The 19,436-nt window shown below is 35.5% G+C and overlaps 1 protein-coding gene and 1 pseudogene across 11 annotated transcripts in view; one reads left to right on the top strand and one right to left on the bottom strand.

The window, feature by feature from the left end:
* Positions 1-19,436, top strand: part of Lsm14a (LSM14A mRNA processing body assembly factor) — a 70,022-nt gene that overhangs the window by 20,892 nt on the left and 29,694 nt on the right. For all 11 annotated transcript variants that reach the window (XR_013430803.1, XR_005731592.2, XM_078032158.1 and 8 more), the window contains exons 2-3: positions 5,128-5,291; positions 9,321-9,450. Coding sequence is in view for 9 of the 11 variants with exons in the window: in XM_078032158.1 (XP_077888284.1) it covers positions 5,128-5,291; positions 9,321-9,450 (294 nt within the window). In the remaining 2 variants the exon portion in view is untranslated. The remainder of the gene's footprint in view (positions 1-5,127; positions 5,292-9,320; positions 9,451-19,436) is intronic.
* LOC110598693 (inhibitor of growth protein 2 pseudogene) lies at positions 138-703 on the bottom strand (annotated as a pseudogene).

Here is a 19,436-nt window from a genome sequence, read left to right as displayed (position 1 = left end):
ACAACTTTTAATACACCATTAATACTAATGATTAAACATTATTCCTTAGTCTTCTGAATTTACCTTGAAATATTTTCTAAAAGTAAATGAATTGTATAAAAGACATATAAACTCTTGAAAATATGAATTGACCATCACTACCTCAATCTTCTCTCCTTTTGTGTCTTTTCAGTACCTTAGTCTGTTGTTTTCTCATTAGCTCCCCCTGCACTTTGGGCAATACCATTTCCTCTTTGTTTTATAAGTTCTCTCATTTCCCCCAAGAAACGTGGTTACATAAATGATGTATAGGTCATTGGGATCTAGTACAAATTCAGTAGGCGAGGCTTATCTTTCCTGCATGACCTTAGAGCATTTCTTTTTCTTGGCTGACTTGGATTTTCTTTCTTTAGATGACTGATCATCACAGTCTTGATCCCATTTGTCTGTAACATAAATCATGACTTTAACTGGTTCTCTACCTATGGGATCTTCTTGAAGCTCTTTCTGGCTGGCTAGAATCCATTTTTGCTTCTGCTGAGGCTCATTCACTTTCAGCATGATCTTGGAGATACTGTAAATGTAACTCCATTTGTCTTTCTCAATTTTCCACTAATTCAAGCATTTGTGTGATGATCTGAATTTTTTCATCTCCTAATTCTTGTACATTGATTAATGTTCTCTGGACATGCTGCAATAGGTATTTTTTTCTGGTTTGAATCATCTTCATTATTTTTTCATAGACATAAATTTTCTTTAATGTTTATATAGCCAGGGTCAATGACAGTCCCGGCTGAAGCATCCCCCTCTTGATTCATTGGGTGGCAAAGAGAATTGAAACATATAGCAAACAAGTTTCCAACCCCACTAACACCCTGCTAACACCCTGCATAGCCTGGCTTCCTCCTAAACAGCCAGCACCATCTATGTAAGCCGTTGTTATTTCTGAAGTTTGCTCAAAACACATTCTTTTATTTTATCCTAAGTAGGTTTTTTGTATAATTTAATCTAATTCCCTTTGTATTAAACACTGTTCAATACTTTTGGAAATAGCTTACTTAATACCTTTCCACTTTAGGATTTATTCAAGAAATATTCAAATGTCTGCTATATGTAGGGCACTGTGTTAGATTCTGTGGGAGTTGCAAAGTTGATTTAAATACATATCTTTCTCCTGAGCATCTTTAAATTTTAGAAGGAGGAAGTATAGCTAGAATGATAGAATGTAGTATGATTTTCAGAGGAGAAAGATAACTTCATACTTGGTAGAGTTGTATGATATTTAATTTTATATGTCAGTGGGCCACAGTGTCTTATAACAGATGTTACAAAGAAGACAGATCAAGCATTCTCCATATTTCTGAGAAGATATTTTTTGGATAAGATTAGTGTTTAAATGTGTAGGTTTTGAGTAACTAGATTACCCAAAATAAAATGTTGATGGGCCTTCACTAAACCCTTAAAGGCTGTAATAGAACAAGCTGGTGCTGTGTCCCACACCTATAATCTCAGTTGCTCAGAAGGCTGAGGCAGGAGGATCCAGCCTCAGCGACTAAGCAAGGCCCTAAGCAATCTACCAAGCCTCTGTCTCTAAATAAAATATAAAAATGGCTAGAGATGTTGTTCAGTGGTTAAGTACCCCTGGGCTCAATCTCCTGTACCTTAAAAGGTGGAGGAGAACTTTAATAGAAGAAAGACTGACCTCCTGTGAGCAAGAAGGAATGTTACCAGCCTACTGTAGATTTTGGATTTACCAGGTCTTTTGGAATAACATATGCTCTATTTTTCCTGGGCTTTTACACCACAATCAACAAAAGGCTTTCATGACCCTAACAACCTAGGGATTTCTTCCTTCCAGCAAGCAAGCAGCTCTGTAAAAGCAGACATAAGCTGGATTTAATTTAATTCTGACACTATCTACTATTTAATTCTGTGGAAATAGCACTCACAGGTTAAGGGCTTAGTCCCAAACCCCAGGTTTTACCTTTGTTTCTTCTGTCCAGTTGTAAATTGGGGTTTCCACTCCTTCTTGGGTTTGATAATTTGTTTGAGTGGCCCACAGAACTCATCTATTGGTTTATTATATCAGATGTTACAAAGAAGACAGATAAAGAGATGTATAGGTAAAATATGGGAAAAGGGACATGGAGCTTTTCATGCCCTCTGGATACACCATCCTCTAGGAAAACCTACATGTGTTCAGCTACCTGGAAGCTCTATAGCCTTGTCCTTTGGGGTGTTTTATGGAGACTTCATTGCATAGGCATGATTAAAGCATGGGCAGCTGTATAAAGTGAGATTAAACAAAAAGAGTATTGTCTGATGCCAGTAGGTTGGATGGGAAAAACAAGGAAGGTCTGTGGTTCCAACAATCTGCTTAGCCTCTCAGTGCAGCAGTGTTCAGGGCAGGACCCCCCTGGCATGAGGTAGGTCTCAGACAAGGGTAGGTCAAAAGGATTAAAGGCAGGGGAAGATTAGGGACCTATTTATTCATTCATTCACTTATTCATTTGTTCATTTTATTTTTAGTTGTAGTTGGGCACAATACCTTTATTTTATTTATTTATTTTTAAGTGGTACTAAGGATCAAACCCAGCATCTCGCACGTGCTATGCAAGTGCTCTACCACTGAGCCACAACCCCTGCCCCTCTCTGACCTATTTGAGGGGAGAGAAATTCTAGTTTCTGGGCCTGCCTTGGGAAGGTTTTCTTCAAAGATGTTTTGGGAAATACACCCTTAATTTCAAATCCATTTATTAGCTTTTGTGGGGAGGGATATGCTGGAGAGCAAACCTAGGGCCTTCAGCATGCTGAGCATGTGCTCTACCACTGAGCTACATCCCCAGCCCCCTATCAAAAAAAATTTCTTTGAAATCAAGTGACTCCCTATTTAACATGATAAAGTATATGTTTATAGACTTGTGGTTTTTGTGTTTTAATTTCCCAGTTTTTATTAAAATGCTATGTGATAGCATTATTATTTTGTCACACTTTGTAGCCCTTTCTGTAACTACTAAATTTACATTCTGTTCTAGAGCCATAATAAATCATCATGTACAATTACATGCGAGAATGAGTTTATTATCCATTTCCTATATTTTGGAGGGGATGGTGCAGGGTGCTGGTGAACCCTGAGCCTTGAGCATATTATATGTGCTCCACTGCTGAGCTTCGTTCTCAGCCCCATATCGTATGTTTTTAATATTTTCTCTTATTCTGTTGTCACTAGGTCATTGGTTATTTCTTGGATCTTCATAACTATCACCTCTTGTTTTTATTACTGTACTAACTTTTACTTTTTCTTTATATTTTTTGCTTGTTCTCCAAATTATTCTTTTAGTGACTTGATATTACTTCATTGACTTGTTTGTTTTGTTTTGTTTTATTTTCCCCAATACTGGGGATTAAGCCAGAGGTATATCCCCAATCCTTTTTATTTTGGGACAGTCTTTTAATAAGTTGCCTAGACTGACCTTGAACTTGTGATCCTCTTTCCTCAGCTACCTAAGCAGCCAGGATTCAGGTGTGCACCACCAGGCCCAACCTGTTACTTGTTCTTGATGCATATATTGTGCTGTTACTTTGCTACTATAAATATTAGTCCTGAATATTTTTCATGTATCTTTGAAGACCATGTTTTATTTCTGTTATTTTTTTCTTCCCTCCTTATTCATTGCTTCTTTTACTTCTCTTTCTCCGCTTCTTTTCATCTATCTCTTCTGTAAAAATTTTCTCGATTCCATACCCTTTATACTTTTTTCCCTACACATTCCAATATAAGCTGCTTGCCTGAATATGGAATACAGATTCTTTTCTAATTCATTCTGAATTTACTTGGATATAGTTTGAATGGTTTGATTAGGTCTTAAAAGACCTAATAGAACTTCTCTCTGATTTTTGTACAAGAGCCATTGATTTTTCTCTCTGCTCCAGAATTAGCCCACTTTTCTCTTCTTCATCCTCCTTGTCACTTCCTCCTGACTGCTTAAAGATTGTTTGGCCATTAGGAGAAGGGGAGCTCTACTGGGGCATTCAACACCTTTTCAGTTATGACACCTACATCCCAGTCCCCTTCTACTAAGTTAGGGAATAGTAGTGAAGATTTCTCCGGACTTAGAGTGGACAGGGAGTATGCTACATGTGGATTCTGGGCTTGGTCTTCCAGACTGGATTAATTCAGTCTGTATTTGAATGATTTGGGAAGGGGAGCAATACTGGAGATTAAACCCAGGGCCTTCCGTGTAATAGATAACTGTTCTACCACTGAGCTACATCCAGTCCTTTTTGTTTTTTTATTTTGTGACAGGGTCTCACTAAGTTGCCAAGGCTGATCTGGAACTAGTAATGCTCCTGCCTCAGCCCTCCCGAGTTGCTGGGATTACAGGCATGTGCCACTGCTCCTGGCTTGGATACATTTTTCAAAATTTTTAAAGGCAGTGAATCTGAAAATTAAATAATCATTAGAGACTCAGGGGGTTGATTTAATATGCGTTTTTCTGGACTCTGTCCCCAGAATGTCTAATTTTGTCAAAATCTTTATTTACAGCCAGTTTACCCTGTTGCAGGTGGTCCACAGTTTAACTTTGAGTAGTGCTCAAAATAATATGTCTTAATAATGCAGTAGATATTTTAGGTAACTCTGGAGTTTCAGGCTGTCCCATGAGGCTGAATAACTGACAGTTGCTCATTCTAGCTTCTAGAGAACTTTTTGCTAACCAAGTAATTGTTACCTTAAAAAAAAAATCAGGACTTTGTAGGCTGGAAAAATCTTTGTTGCCACCCCCTCCCTAACCAAGAAGTAAGACATAAGTTTGAAAATAATTATTTTGCTGAATGGGGACATTAAATCAGCAGTGCAAGGAAGGACATTTAAATACCTTTCCATAGTCACCAGAAATGTAGGTAAATATAAACGTAGGAAGAACACAACCTCATAATTCTGATAATCTTTTAAATCAAGTACATTTAGCTTAAGCAAAACCCACTGTTGTCCTCTTTAAAAAAAATGATATCTATAAATCAATGAATACCTTCTGACATGATACTTCAAAACTGCAGCTTGATACTTGGAACAGTACTGAGAGGCCCTACCTGAATGTGTGAATATGATGACTAGTAGCACATCTCATATCTTTATTTTCTCAACAGTTCGATCCTTTGGTACAGAAGACAGACCAACAGATCGTCCTATACCACCTCGAGATGAAGTCTTTGAATATATTATATTCCGTGGGAGTGATATTAAAGATCTCACCGTTTGTGAGCCACCAAAACCACAATGTTCTTTGCCTCAGGACCCAGCTATCGTTCAGGTAACTGATAATAAATTGTCTTGGAATACAGGTAAACTTTGCACACATGCATAATATAACCCTTGATTTGCCTCTGCTAGTTGAATGTGTAATTTACCATTTCAAAGTTGCCTGAATACCTAAAATTACCTAGATAATGTTCTTACCTAGATTTTTCTATTTGGATTGTAAATTGGACTAAATAAGAAATAGCTGCAGAATCTATAAAATATTTTTTTTAATTTAAACAAGACTAGTGTTACAATGATTAACATTTATTGAAAGCTAACTCTAGAAGTTACTCTATTCAAAGCACAAGCACTGTACATAAAATCAGTCCTCATGTACCCTCTGAGTTTGATCCATAGTTTTTCTTACTTTTACAAGTAAGGAAGTTGAGAAAGAATAATTTGAATAGACCCAGGCAATTTGGCTCCAGAATCCAGGGCTCTATAACACTACACTATTCAGATAATGGTTTATATTACAAAGTAGGGTGATGATAGCTACTCTTAAGTAAAAATTATTAGGTTTAATGGGAGGAAAATGCCAAGTCACAATATATATTGTATGATGTGCAATGTTATATAATAAGATAGCATAAACATAAAGGATTTTTTAACATAAATAAGTTCTTCAATTTCCAAAATAAAAAACAACTCTAGTATTCTCAGAAAAAGAAACTGGAAATTTGCATATTTTATTAAAAATAGAAGCATACAATATGTAAACAATTATAAATTATTAATTAAAGCTATCCATTATAGTATATGCTTACATGTTCATTGGAAACATAAAAGCTTTCTGAATTTTGGCCATAACAAAGGAATATTTAATATTTATTTTTTTAGTTGGACACAAAGACCTTTATTTTGTTTACTTATTTTTATGTAAAAATACATTTATATGAGAGCATAGCTGATTAAAAGTTGTGGCTCTCCCATGATTTTCCTTCTGATTTCATTTTCTTCTTGCTTAAGTTTTTGTCACTTAAAATATACTTGTTCAGGGGCTGGGGTTGTGGCTCAGCGGTAGAGCACTCGCCTAGCATGTGCAAGGGGCTGGGTTCAATCCTCAGCACCACATAACAATAAATAAAATAAAGATATTATTTCCAACTGCAACTAAAAAAATTTTTTTAAAATAAAATATACTTACTTGTTCAGTTGTTTGGTTTTTTTTTTTTTTACTTCCAGCTATTAAAGGATAATATCTAATAAACTCTTCTACAGAAAATATAAAATTGAATATGATATTTAAATGAAGAGAGAAAAGGACCTTTTTCTTTATTTACTGTTTATTTATTCACTGTTTTTCCCTTGAATAAAATGTGTTCTTGCAGAATAAACTATGAAAAATTCTCCAGTCTTATCTATCCCTCCCTTTTAAAGTTTTCTTCTTAGGGCAAGAAGTGTGATGTAATCTCCAAAAAAATGTAAATTTTTTAGCTGGAGAAAGAAAAGATACATTCTTTCCTGTGTGTGGTGTGTGTTTTACTGGGGATTAATGCAAGGGCATTCTACCACTGAGCTACACACCCACACCTCCCCACACCCCCGACTTTTTTGATAGAGTGTAGAATTTGGCAATCCTCCTGTCTTCTCTTTCCATGTGATACCCTCCCTGTCCAGCCAAGACACAGACACTTTTTTTTTTTTAAAGAGAGAGAAAGACAGAGTTGTTTTTTTTTTAAATATATTTATTTTTTAGTTATCGGCGGACACAACATCTTTGTTTGTATGTGGTGCTGAAGATCGAACCCGGGCCGCACGCATGCCAGGCGAGCGCACTACCGCTTGAGCCACATCCCCAGCCCCACAGACACTTTTTTCTTCCTGCCTTTCTTGTCTAGCAGTTGTTCATATGCAAGAGTAAGAATTGTTAGAAAGAATAAACAGTGCTTTAAATTCAAATAAAAAGTTCTGGTTCCTAAGGAAAACAATTCTATATAATTCTAAATTAAGTATTTTCTAAATTCCTGTTAAAAATAGAAGGTTATTTGCTTAAGTTCTATTCCACCATAACCCTTTGAGTACATAAGGATAAACTGGTGAATTCTGTACTTCAAGAAGTCACCAGATGGGGGCTGGGGATGTGGCTCAAGCTGTATGGCGCTCACCTAGCATGCGTGCGGCCCGGGTTTGATCCTCAGCACCACGTACAAACTAAGATGTTGTGTCCGCCAAATATGAAAAAAAAATAAAATATTAAAATTCTCTCTCTCTCTCTCTCCCACTCTCTCCCTCTCTCTCACTCTTTCTTTAAAAAAAAAAAAAAGTCACCAGATAGATGGGAGATGCTTCACCTCCACTACACATTCTTTTTTTTTTTTTTTTAATATTTATTTTTTAGTTGGACACAATACCTTTATTTTGTTTACTTATTTTTATGTGGTTCTGAGAATCCCAGGGCCTTGCACATGCTAGGCTAGTGCACTCCTGCTGAGCCTTGGTCAAATTTCTTTATTAAACAGGCATTTATTTAGTGTTCCATGAATAGTTAACAATCAGCTTATGTGACAAAAGAGATGAATGGAAAAAGTGAAAAAAGAATACAGAATGATGAACCAGAAATTTTCTTTTTTTGCTTGTTTAACAGATAAAGTCTTAAATAGAAAACAAGTCATCTTCATATAGCAAGCTCCCTTTCCCTATAAGGTTTTACAAAAGTGTTGCAAAATAGCTGCCCACATTCAAGACTGGTGTTATTTATTGTCCCTTATATATATCTTTTTAAAAATATTTTTTTTAGTTGTAGACTGACATAAAATATCTTTGTTTTTTAATTTATTTTATATGTGTTGGTGAGGATCAAACCAGTGCCTCACACATGCTAGGCAAGTGCTCTGCCACTGAGCTACAGCCCCAGCCCCTTATTATATGTCTTTTTAAAAATATTTCTTTAGTTGTACATGGATACAATATCTTTATTTTTATTTATTTATTTTTATGTGCTGAGGATAGAACCCAGGACTTGCAAGTCAAGCTGCAACCCCAACCCTACATATATCTTTGATTTTGTAGTAACCAGTTATTTGAGTTAATCAGTTTTAGAGAGGGAGAAAAATGAAGAGAGCACAAATCAAAATGATGTTGAATAATTTCTTCCAGCCATCAGAATCTTCAACTTGTTCATTTTATTCATTCAGCAGTACTTATTGAGTAAGTTGATATTAATAATGAACACAAGATAAAGATCTTACAATAAATGACCTTATATATTGGGCTGGGGTTGTGGCTCAGTGGTAGAGTGCTCGCCTAGTATGTGTGAGGCACTGGGTTCGATCCTCAGCACCACATAAAAATAAATACACAAAATAAAAGTATTATGTCCATCTACAATTAGAAATTTAAAAAATGACCTTATATCTAGGAGCCTTCAGTACATTCATATTTACATTATGGAATATTTTATAATAAATTAATAAAATATATATGTATTAAATATATTGTAGATTTGGTAAGTTAAGATTTATATAAAAAATTTTCCTCAACTTAATATAATTGCCCATAAAAATGTTTTGTGTGGGATATGTTGGTTTCTGCATGTCATTCCTATGAATTTAATAGTAGTCCTCAAATGGTTGAAAATAAAAGGAAAATCACAAGTGAGCGAGCACCTCTGACCCTGGGGCATCGGGCACAGAGCTGGACGTCCCAGGGGTGCCGTGGCCGTGGGAGGCCCTTCTGCTGCTCTTCCTTCTTTCAGTACAGACTGACATCCAGTATTACTGAATGCAATTTTTCCTTAAACAAAGTTACTTTACTTACTCACTTTTCATTTATTCTTTCCTAAATCTGCTATAAAACTCTTAAATCACAGGATGATTTTTTTTAGAAAAAAGTGTTTGTAATTCCCATTGAGTATAATTGGTACATAATATACAAATATTAAGGGAGGTTGTTCAGCTGTTGTAATACTAAATAAAAAAGTCATGGTAATTGCTTTTATACTAGTAGTTATAATTTAATACTTGAAAGTTTTAAAAAACTGAATTTCTCTCCGTTATATTCATGTTGCTTAGGAAAATAACCCATGATTTTCTTTCAGTCCTCACTAGGTTCATCTACTTCTTCATTCCAGTCAGTGGGTTCCTATGGACCTTTTGGCAGGATGCCAACATACAGTCAGTTCAGTCCAAGTTCATTAGTCGGGCAGCAGTTTGGTGCTGTTGGTGTTGGTACGTGATGCTTTTCTTTTCCCCCATAATTTCTTTTTCTTTACCACAAAGGTATAAAAAAAACTTAACCACAAACTTTAAAAAATGTTTTGATGTTTCTTTTGTAACTTTGTTCCATGATGTTAAACACATGGTGATTATTTTTTGAAGTCTTAGTCTTTTCAATGATCAATGGTTTCATGGAGGTCAATTTTCAGAATAATTCCATTGTAAAACTGGATATATCCAATTAGCAGATTCCTTTAAAGTTTATTTTAAATTCATATAAGATACATACATCCATTTAAGATGAACATTTTTTTCAAATGGATTGAATTTTCCAAAAGGTGATATTAAGTATAGACATCTTTTAAAAGCTACCTGTGAGAGATGCCCACACATGGTATATTTGAGGGCTTAGTTCTCTCTTGTAACAATGTTTTTGAAACATAAAACTAATGAGAGGGGATGGGGGTCTACCTCAATGGAAGAGCACTTGCCTAGCATGTGTGAGGCTCTGCTGGCAATAAGGGGCAACTGCAGTGAAGATATACAGGAAGCCTGGCATGGGTTGGGGTTTTTTGGTTTTTTGTTTTTATTTTATTTATTTATTTTTTTTGGTGCTGAGGATTGAACCCAGGGCCTTGTACATGCGAGGCAAGCACTCTAACAACAGAGCTGTATCCCCAGCCCCCCTGCTTTTAATTATTAAAAGCCTCTGGACACTTTGGTACACACCACCTGTGATCCCAGAGTGGCTCAGGAGGCCAGTTTGAGGCCAGCTTCAGCAACTCAGCAAGACCCTGTCTCAACATAAAAAATAAAAAGGGCTGCGAATAATTTTTAAGTATGTCTTTGTTGAAATTCCCACAGTAAAGAATGACTCAGTTGCCCGTCATGTATGAAGCCATAGGTTTGATTTCCCCCAAATTTCCAGCACCATTAAAAAAAAATAACTTTAAGGGCTCAGTGATAGAGCGCTCTCCTAGCTCGTGCAAGACCCTGGGTTCGATCCTCAACATTACATAAAAATAAAGATATTGTGTATCTACAACTAAAAAATTAAATATTTTTTAAAATAAAATAAATAACTTTAAGACCTGTCTCTGAATAAAGTACAAAATAGGGTTGGGGATGTGGCTCAATGGTTGAGTCCCCCTGAGTTCAGTCCCCAATAATGAAAAAAATTTAAATCTCAAGTTTTAGCCATTTATCTTTTTAGTTCCACTGAAATTATTTACAGAGATTCATAGAGAATCATGAATATAGTTTTATGTTTTTCTTAAAACTCATTCCCGAGTTTTGTTAAAATTAACTTAATTTCTTCCTATGATTATACTTTTTTAAATAGACTTTTTGTGTATGTAAATGTTTTACTTATTCAGAAAAAAGATTGAGGGAAAAAACAAACTCTAAAATTGGTTATAAAGCTGGGCCGTGATGGCACATGCCTATAATCCCAAGCACCTCTGGAGGCTGAGGCAGGAGGATTTTGAGTTCAGAGCTAGCCTCAGCAACAGCAAGGTACTAAGCAACTCAGTGAGGCCCTGTCTAAATAAAATACAAAATAGGGCTGGAGATGTGGCTAAGTGGTCAAGTGCCCCTGAGTTCAATCCCCGGTACCCCCCAAAATAAAAAACTGGATATAAACAGAAATGACAGATGCTAACTATATAGCAAATTGATGACATAACCACACAGAGGGAAGAAAATTTATTTGAATAACTTAACAGTCATTAGGATGTATTTCAAGAACAAATGGAATGACATCTTAACTTAGGTCTGTAATTGGTAGTGTTATTCCTATTGTTAATTCTTAAGCAATTTTATTTATATTATAGGATAGGGCAAATGAGTAATATTGTTGTTGGGAAACTGTTTTTACTATGGAGAAGGGAGATACAAATAATGGAAAGGAAAAAGGTGAGAAAGAACTCTGTGGTGTTGAATGTGAATTAAAGGTATGAGTCTCAACTCATTTTTTTAAACAGTTATTTCCTGGCTTTGTTCATAGAAAGCCTGGAAGCAATGCCACCAGAGCAGAGAATATGTAGACCGGCTCCTGGTTTCTAAATACCATTTCTCATTAAAAGGAACCAGGACCCCTTGAAAATAAAAAGAGACACTTGTGGTAGTACATACCTATAATCTCAGCCCTAAGCAACTAGCACAACCCTATCTTTAAAAAAAAAAAGGGCTGGGGATGTGGCTCATGGTTAAGCATTCCTGGAACTTTTTTTTTTTTTTTTTTAAGAGAGAGAATTTTTAATATTTTTAGTTTTCGGCGGACACAGCATCTTTGTAAGTAGTGCTGAGGATCGAACCCGGGCCGCATGCATGCCAGGCAAGCGCGCTATCACTTGAGTCACATCCCCAGCCCCTTGTTTTTTTTTTTTGTTTTGTTTTGTTTTTTAACAGAAAAATGCTTTCTAATAAATGAGTTATTAGTGCAGGTTAAGTATCCCTAATCTGAAATGCTCCAAAATCTGAAAATTACCTTTAGACTGTATGCATAATCAAATTTCATATTTAGACTTGGGTCCCATCCTCAAGATATTATTTATATGCAAATATTCAAAATTTTAAAAAATCTGAAATTCAAAACACTTCTAGTTCCAAGCATGTTAGATAAGGGATACTCAATCTGTATAGATAACCACCATTTTGTAAATTCCAGTATAATAATAAGCAAAAATTAGCAGTAGATGCTAAAATCGTTGGGTAAAAAGTGTTGGAACAGGATATTAAAATGTTCTTAAAGTATAATTCTTTGCTTACCTACTAATTACAAAGGGAGAGAAATGTTCCTTTATTAGATTATAGTGGTTACCATCTTAACCAAGTGGTCAAGTTTAGCATTGCATTAGTTAAATACTTTTGTAAAGAATTTTGTGTCTCCTGATGTGATAATTGATGGGGAAGGGAGGAGTATATCACCTTGGTGGTGTTCTTGCTGAAAATACAGAATCTAATGTTTTCAGATGATGAGATGTTCTACAGAACAGTTACTGAGATTTGTCAAAGGAAAAACTCAAAGAAAGACAGCAAAACTGTTTTAGACTGGGAGCCTGAAGAGAGGTAACATCCAAATGCAATATGTTATTGGATCTTGAGTCTGAGAAACAATCTAAAGAATATTTTAAGGACCACTGAGGAACTTTTGAGTGTGGGCTAAATGTTGATTGGTATTATTGCTGTTGGTTTTCTTAAATGTAGTAATGGTGTTGTTAACCACATAGGAAAATGTCTTTGTTTTGAAGAAATGGTTCTGAACTATTCAAGGGTGACTGGTCAAATTAATTTGTAACTTATCTGAGGAAAAGACTAGTATGCATTTTGAGAAATAAAGAAATGGTAAAATGGAGTAGGCATGGCAGGATGTTAGCATTTGGTGAGTCTAGAGGAATGTATTAATATTTGATTTTAACATAAGTTTAACATTTTTCAGGATTAAAAATTTTAAATATTTGTTTCCTTTTATACTTAATTCTTGGATAGGTAAAATCTGTAGTAGTAACTTTGGTCCATGAATTTCCTAATCCTATTCAGGTTGTAAGATCAGCATTATTTATACAGGCAGTTTTATTTTTTGGGTGTGTGTGTGTGTGTGTGTGTGTGTGTTTGACAGTACTGCGGATCAAACCCCAGGGATGCATGGTAGGCAAGTGCCCCATCACAGAGCTACATCCCAGCCCTGTATTATTCTTTTTGAGACCCCTTTCACTAAATTAAATAGTAGGCTAACATCAGAATCATAATTGTTTTTATTTCTTATGTTTGCTTGGCTTAATATGTTTGAAAATTTTAACAGGATCTAACACATACCATCAGTGTAATAACTATTTCTGTCCCTCTTTAAGGACTGTACCTCCATTTGGGGTATTTGTGATAGTATAATATCTATTCCTTGTAAAAGCTTTTGTCTTTTTTGAGATGGGGTCTTGCTGAGTTGCTTAGGGCCTCACTAAGTTTCTTTTTTCTTTTTTTTTAATGTTTTGTTGTTGTTGTGTTGGACACACTACCTTTATTTCACTTATTTATATGTAGTGCTGAGGATCGAACCCCAGGGCCTCTCACGTGCTAGGCAAACGCTCTACTGCTGAGCCAAAACCCTACCCCCCTCACTAAGTTTCTGTGGCTAGCTTTGAACTCGTGATCCTCCTTCCTCAGCCTCCTGAGCTGCCAGGATTATAGGCATGCACCACCACATCAGGCACTTTTATCTTATTAAGTATGTATTATTATTAATATTATGGTTTGCAGTTCAGTGTTGTTTGATTTTTGCAGTGCCAGACTATTTTTGAATGGTTGATTTCCATATTGATAAAGATATTTGTGGTGTGGCTAATTAGGAAACTATATATTAGAAATTGCTAAATAAATAAAATTAGTGTTGATCAAGGTAGTAGATGTTTTTAGGAAAAAGAATTAATTCAGATATAGTTTGTGTTGGAACAAATAAAGCCAGATTTTAATCTAAGCCTCCTTTTTTTCAGTTGCTAATACTCTGATTTTTAGAAGGAAGATTAAATGAATTAGGATTACTGTATTGCTATGTGATGAGGAAAGTCTTTTCCATTAAAATTTTCATATACAGATGCTCCTCAGTTTATTATAGGCTTATATCACAGTAAACATTAAGTCAAAAATAGTGTGAGTCAAAAATGCATTTAATACACCTACCCTACCAAACATCATAGGTTAGCTTATCCTACCCAAACATATTCACAACAGTTACATTCACCTATAGTTGGGCAAAATCATTTAACACAAAGCCTGTTTTTTGTTTTGTTTTGTTTTTAATACTTTATTAGTTATTGATGGACCTTTACTTATTTGTTTATATGTGCTGCTGAGAATTGAACCCAGTGCCTCACACGTGCTGCGCAGGTGCCCTACCACGACTCCAGCCCACAAAGCCTGTTTTATAATAAAATGTTAGATATTTTATATACACACAGAGATGGGCATTTAGACATACTGGGATGGGAAAACACAAAATTAAATATAAAAAAAAAATTGACAACACCATACGCTGTAGAGTATGGGTGATTTACTCTTGTGATCAGAGACTGACTGGGGGTTTCAGCTTGCTGCTGCCACTCAGCATCATAAGAGAGTGTCATTGCATCTGGTAACCTGAGAAAATATCAAAATTCAAAGTACAGTTTCTTCTGGATGAGTATGCTTTCGTACCATGATGAAGTAAAAAAAAAATCATACATTAGGACCCATCTCTATTACTATTGTAACTTGTCACTATTTTATTTTAATATATTTTGGAGAGAGCTTCCTAAAGTAAAAGACAGCAGTCCAACAGAAACTGGAGCAAGGGTTTGTGACTTATTACAGTTCACAGAAAAAGAAATACAAATGGCCCTTAAACATGTGAAAAAGATGCTTTGATCTTGGTTGTATTAAAAAATGTATACATCTCGGTCTGGGGTTGTGGTTCAGTGGTAGAATGCTTTTCTGTCATTTGTGAGGTACTGGGTTCAATCCTCAGCACCACATAAAAATAAATAAAGATAAAGGTATTATGTCCATCTATTCTACAACTAAAAAAAAAATGTTAAAATATATATGTACATCTCAGTTCTACACTGAGACATCATTTTGATAGAATGCCAGAATTTTAAATACATATTCTTGGGAAGTCTGTGAGGAAACAGATACTCTCATACATTAAAAAGAATAAGTGACAGATAGACTTAGTATCTTTTTGAAGTGTTAAATGAGCAGCATGCCTTCATTTTATTTAATTTTTTAATGTGGTGCTAAGGATCAAACCCAGTGCCTCACACATGGTAGGCAAATGCTCTTCCACTGAGCTACAGCCCCAGGTAAAATAATTCTTATGTACAGAGATTAGATCATTATTGCCCTTATTTATGGACACATGAAAAATTAAGTACCTCAATAAATGAAGCATCAAAACACATTTCCATATGCTACCACTGATGAATAGACAATGAGAACTTACTACTACAGTTAAAAAAAAAAATTATTCAAGCAGTGTTAATGGTACAAATTGATGATGGTACAATTATATAAAATATCTTTTTTATTTTTATTTTTTAGTTGTACATGGACACACCTTTATTTTATATATATATTTTTTTTATGTGGTACTGAGGATCGAACCTAGTGCCTCACATGTGCTGGGCAAGTGCTATGTTGTCTGCCTGCTCCTTCCTATAACACTTGTACAAGTTAATAATCCTGAAAATTAAGTGAATAAAATAATAGTTTGCAGCTGGGCACAGTGGTTCATGCCTGTAATCCCAGCAACTTGGGAGGCTGAGGCAAGAGAATTGCAAGTTCAAGGCCAGCCTCAGCAAGGTAGTGAGTCCCTAGTTAACTTAGTGAGACCCTGCCTCAAAATAAAAAGGTTTAGGGTTGTTGCTCAGTGGTTAAACACTCATGAGTTTAATCCCCAATACCAAAAAAAAGAAAAAGAAAAAAATTGAAACAGGTTTACAGGTATTATGCATCTTTCTGCATAATACTCTTAGGGGCAAGATGGAGACAATTGCATACATTTTAGTTGATTAAACGTGCAACCAGTTATTTTAATGATTGTCTTAGATCTCCAGTGTTTTGTACAAATTAATTCTTAATCACCGTTTAATAAAGAATTAGAAGACATGCATATGAACCTCACAATTAGCATAAGACTAGGAGGATATTTTATTACACATGTCAAACTTAGGCTTGTTAAAGATCTGCTATGTGAATTATAAAGGAATTATTCCAGTTTAAAAGGAGATATTGTGATGGGTGCAGTGGCACATACATATAATCCCAGCGGCCTGGGAGGCTCAGGCAAGAGGATCGCAAGTTCAAAGCCAGCCCCGGCAAAAGCAAGGTGCTAAGCAACTCAGAGAGACCCTGCCTCTAAATTTAAAAATACAAAATAGAGCTGGGGATGTGGTTCAGTGGTCCAGTACCCCTGAGTTCAATTCCCAGTTACTGTCCCCCCTACCGTCCCCCCAAAAGGAGACTTACCTATATACATGTATGATTACACCACCAGTGTGACTGTGTACCATGTACAGCCAGAGCAATGAGAAATTGTGTTCCATTTGTGTACAATGTGTCAAAATGCATTCTGCTGTCGTGAATAACTAATTAGAACAAATATTTTTAAAAAATTTTTAAAGAAAAAAGGAGATACTAACAGACTGGGAAAAAAAAGAGAATGAGAGTGACCCAACTTAATGATGTTTATAAGAGATTCAGTGAAATATAGCAAAGGAAAAGACATACCATACAAACACTAATAACAAGAAAACCATGTTGTGTTTTTAATAACAGAAAATTGATAAAGATCAGGGATACTGCCAGAGATAGATTCTTCACAGTTGTGAGGGTCAGTGTTTTATAAAAGTAACATGCACCATCCTAAATGTTCATGTTACTTTTATAAAGCAATATACTCAACAATTGCAAAATGCCGGGTTTTTTTGTTTGTTTTGTTTGTTTGTTTTTCTTCAAGTAGAAATGTCCTATTCAACAATATAACAAGTTAAATTCCAGAAAGAAACTGGGCACAGTGGAATACATTATAATCCCAGCTGCTTGGGAGGCTGAGGCAAGAGGATTGCAAGTTTGAGGCCAGCCTTGGAAACTTAGTGAATCCTTGTCTCAAAATAAAAATAAATAAATAAAAAGGGATGGCATATAGAACTGTGGGAGAGTGCCCCTGGGTTCAGTCCCAGGGAAGGCCTCCAGAAAGATTGAAATCACATATAGTAGACTGAGGATATAGCTCAGTTGGTAGAGTGCTTGCCTCACATGCACAAGGCCCTGGGTTCAATCCCTAGCACCACAATAAATAAATACAGTTGTTGGAAACGGGTAAAAACCCCGAAATTTCTTTAAAAAAAAAAAAAAAGGAAGAAGGAAAAAAATCAGAGTACATTCTCTCTTTTTTTTTTTTAAAGAGAGAGTGAGAGAAGAGAGAGAGAGAATTTTTTAATATTTATTATTTTTTAGTTCTCAGTGGACACAACATCTTTGTGGTGCTAAGGATCAAACCCGGGCCGCATGCATGCCAGGCGAGCGCGCTACCGCTTGAGCCACATCCCTAGCCCACAGTACATTCTCAAACCACAAAGAAGTTAATTGCGAAACTAATAAAGATATTTTGAAAAATCTCCAAATAATTTGAAGTGTAACAAACCTGTTAATCTTCAATAGATCAAAGATGAAATCACAAGAAAATTTTTTAAATGTTTCTCCCACTTTTTAATTTACTTTTTTATACAAATCGAGCACAAATTGTCATTTCTCTGGTAGTACATGATGTTCTCCCACTTTTTTTATTTGTGCATTATAGTTGTACACATTTATGGAATTTTGTTATATATTCATACATGCCCACAGTATAAAAATGTAATTTGGCATTTTTAATTTAATGACTACAAATTGTAACATCAAGATTTGTAGTCTTAAGAAACTAGAAAAGGACAGAAAATTATCCCAAAAGTAATAGAAAAAAAATGATGAGCAAAAATCAACAAAATAGAAACATGTCATTATATGATATAAATTAATTATCAGTAATAAAATTTCAGGTTGTGGTGGTGAACACCTGCAATCCCAGCAACTCAAGAGGCTGAGGCAGGAGGATCACAAGTTCAAGGCCAGCCTCAGCAACTTAGTAAGACCCCCATCTCAAAATAACAAGGGCTGAGGATGTGGCTCAACACCCTTAGGTTTAATCCCCAATGCCCCCCCACCCCAAAAAAGTTTTCCTTGAAAATTTTTATAAAATTGACAAGTCCCTAGCCAGACCAATCAAGGAAAGAGAAGAAGAAAGAATACCCAGGTATAAAGAATAAGAGTAGCCAGGCATAGTAGTGCACACCTGTAATCCCAGCAATTTAGGAAGCTAAGATAGAAGGATCTCAAGTTCAAGGCCAGCCTCAGCAATTTAATGACACCCTGTCTTAAACCACTCAGGTGATGGTGCTCACCTATAATCCCAGTGGCTGGGGAGGCTGGAGCAGGAGGGTCACAAGTTCAAGGCTAGCCTAAGCAGTTTAGCAAGGCCCTAAGCAAATCATTGAGATCCTGTCTCTAAACAAAACACAAAAAAAGGGCTGGGGATGTGGCTCAGTGGAAAAAAACACCTTTGGGTTAAAAAATCCCTAGTATTTAAAAAAAAAAGGAAAAAGAATGAAAGTAGAGCTGGGGGTGTAGTTCAGCAGTAGAGCACTTGCCTAGCAAGTGGGTGGCACTGGATTCAGTTCCCATCACCACAAAAATTATTATAATAATAAAGAGCAGGGATAACTATAGACCTTAAAGAATGATATAAGGAGCACATGCCTATAGTCTCAGCAGCACAAGGGTTTGAGCCCAGGTATTCAAGGCCAGCCTGGGTACTATAGCAAGACCCTGTCTCTTTAAAAAGTAAAAAAAGAATAATATAGGGCTATTATGAGCAACTTTATGTTAAGTTTTGACAGCTTAGATGAAATGGACAGATTCTTTGAAGAATACAACTTTCTTAAACCAACATAGAGAAAATAAAATCTCAGTATTTGCTAATGAGGTTGGAACTATAATTTAAAATCTCCCACCAAAAAAAAAAATGTAGACTTGCTTTACTGGTAAATTCAACTATGCATTTAGGAAAAAGATAATACTATACACTAATGTAGTGTATAGTATTTTACTAATACTATACACTCTCTTTCAGAGAACTGAGGAAGAGGAAGTACTTAACAAGATAACCAAGGTTAGGTAACTGAGATAACCAAATCTGACAAGATCGTTATCTTATGAGAAAAAAAATTACAGATCTGTGTCCCAGAAACAGTCATAAAACATAAAAATCTTTGACAAAATATTAGTAGAGCCAGCAATTCTGAACAAGGAGATTATGTAATGATAAAGTGAGGTTTATCTCGAAATGGTAAAGTTGTTTAATGCTTATTAACAAAATCAAGAATAATTGTAGCCATCTCAAGGGATATCAAATAGGCATGTGATAAAAT

The sequence above is a fragment of the Ictidomys tridecemlineatus genome, chromosome 15 (assembly GCF_052094955.1).
Source record: "Ictidomys tridecemlineatus isolate mIctTri1 chromosome 15, mIctTri1.hap1, whole genome shotgun sequence".
NCBI lineage: Eukaryota > Metazoa > Chordata > Mammalia > Rodentia > Sciuridae > Ictidomys > Ictidomys tridecemlineatus.
The sequence above is the reverse complement of the archived record's forward strand: the minus strand, read 5'-3'. Positions and strand labels throughout refer to the sequence as shown.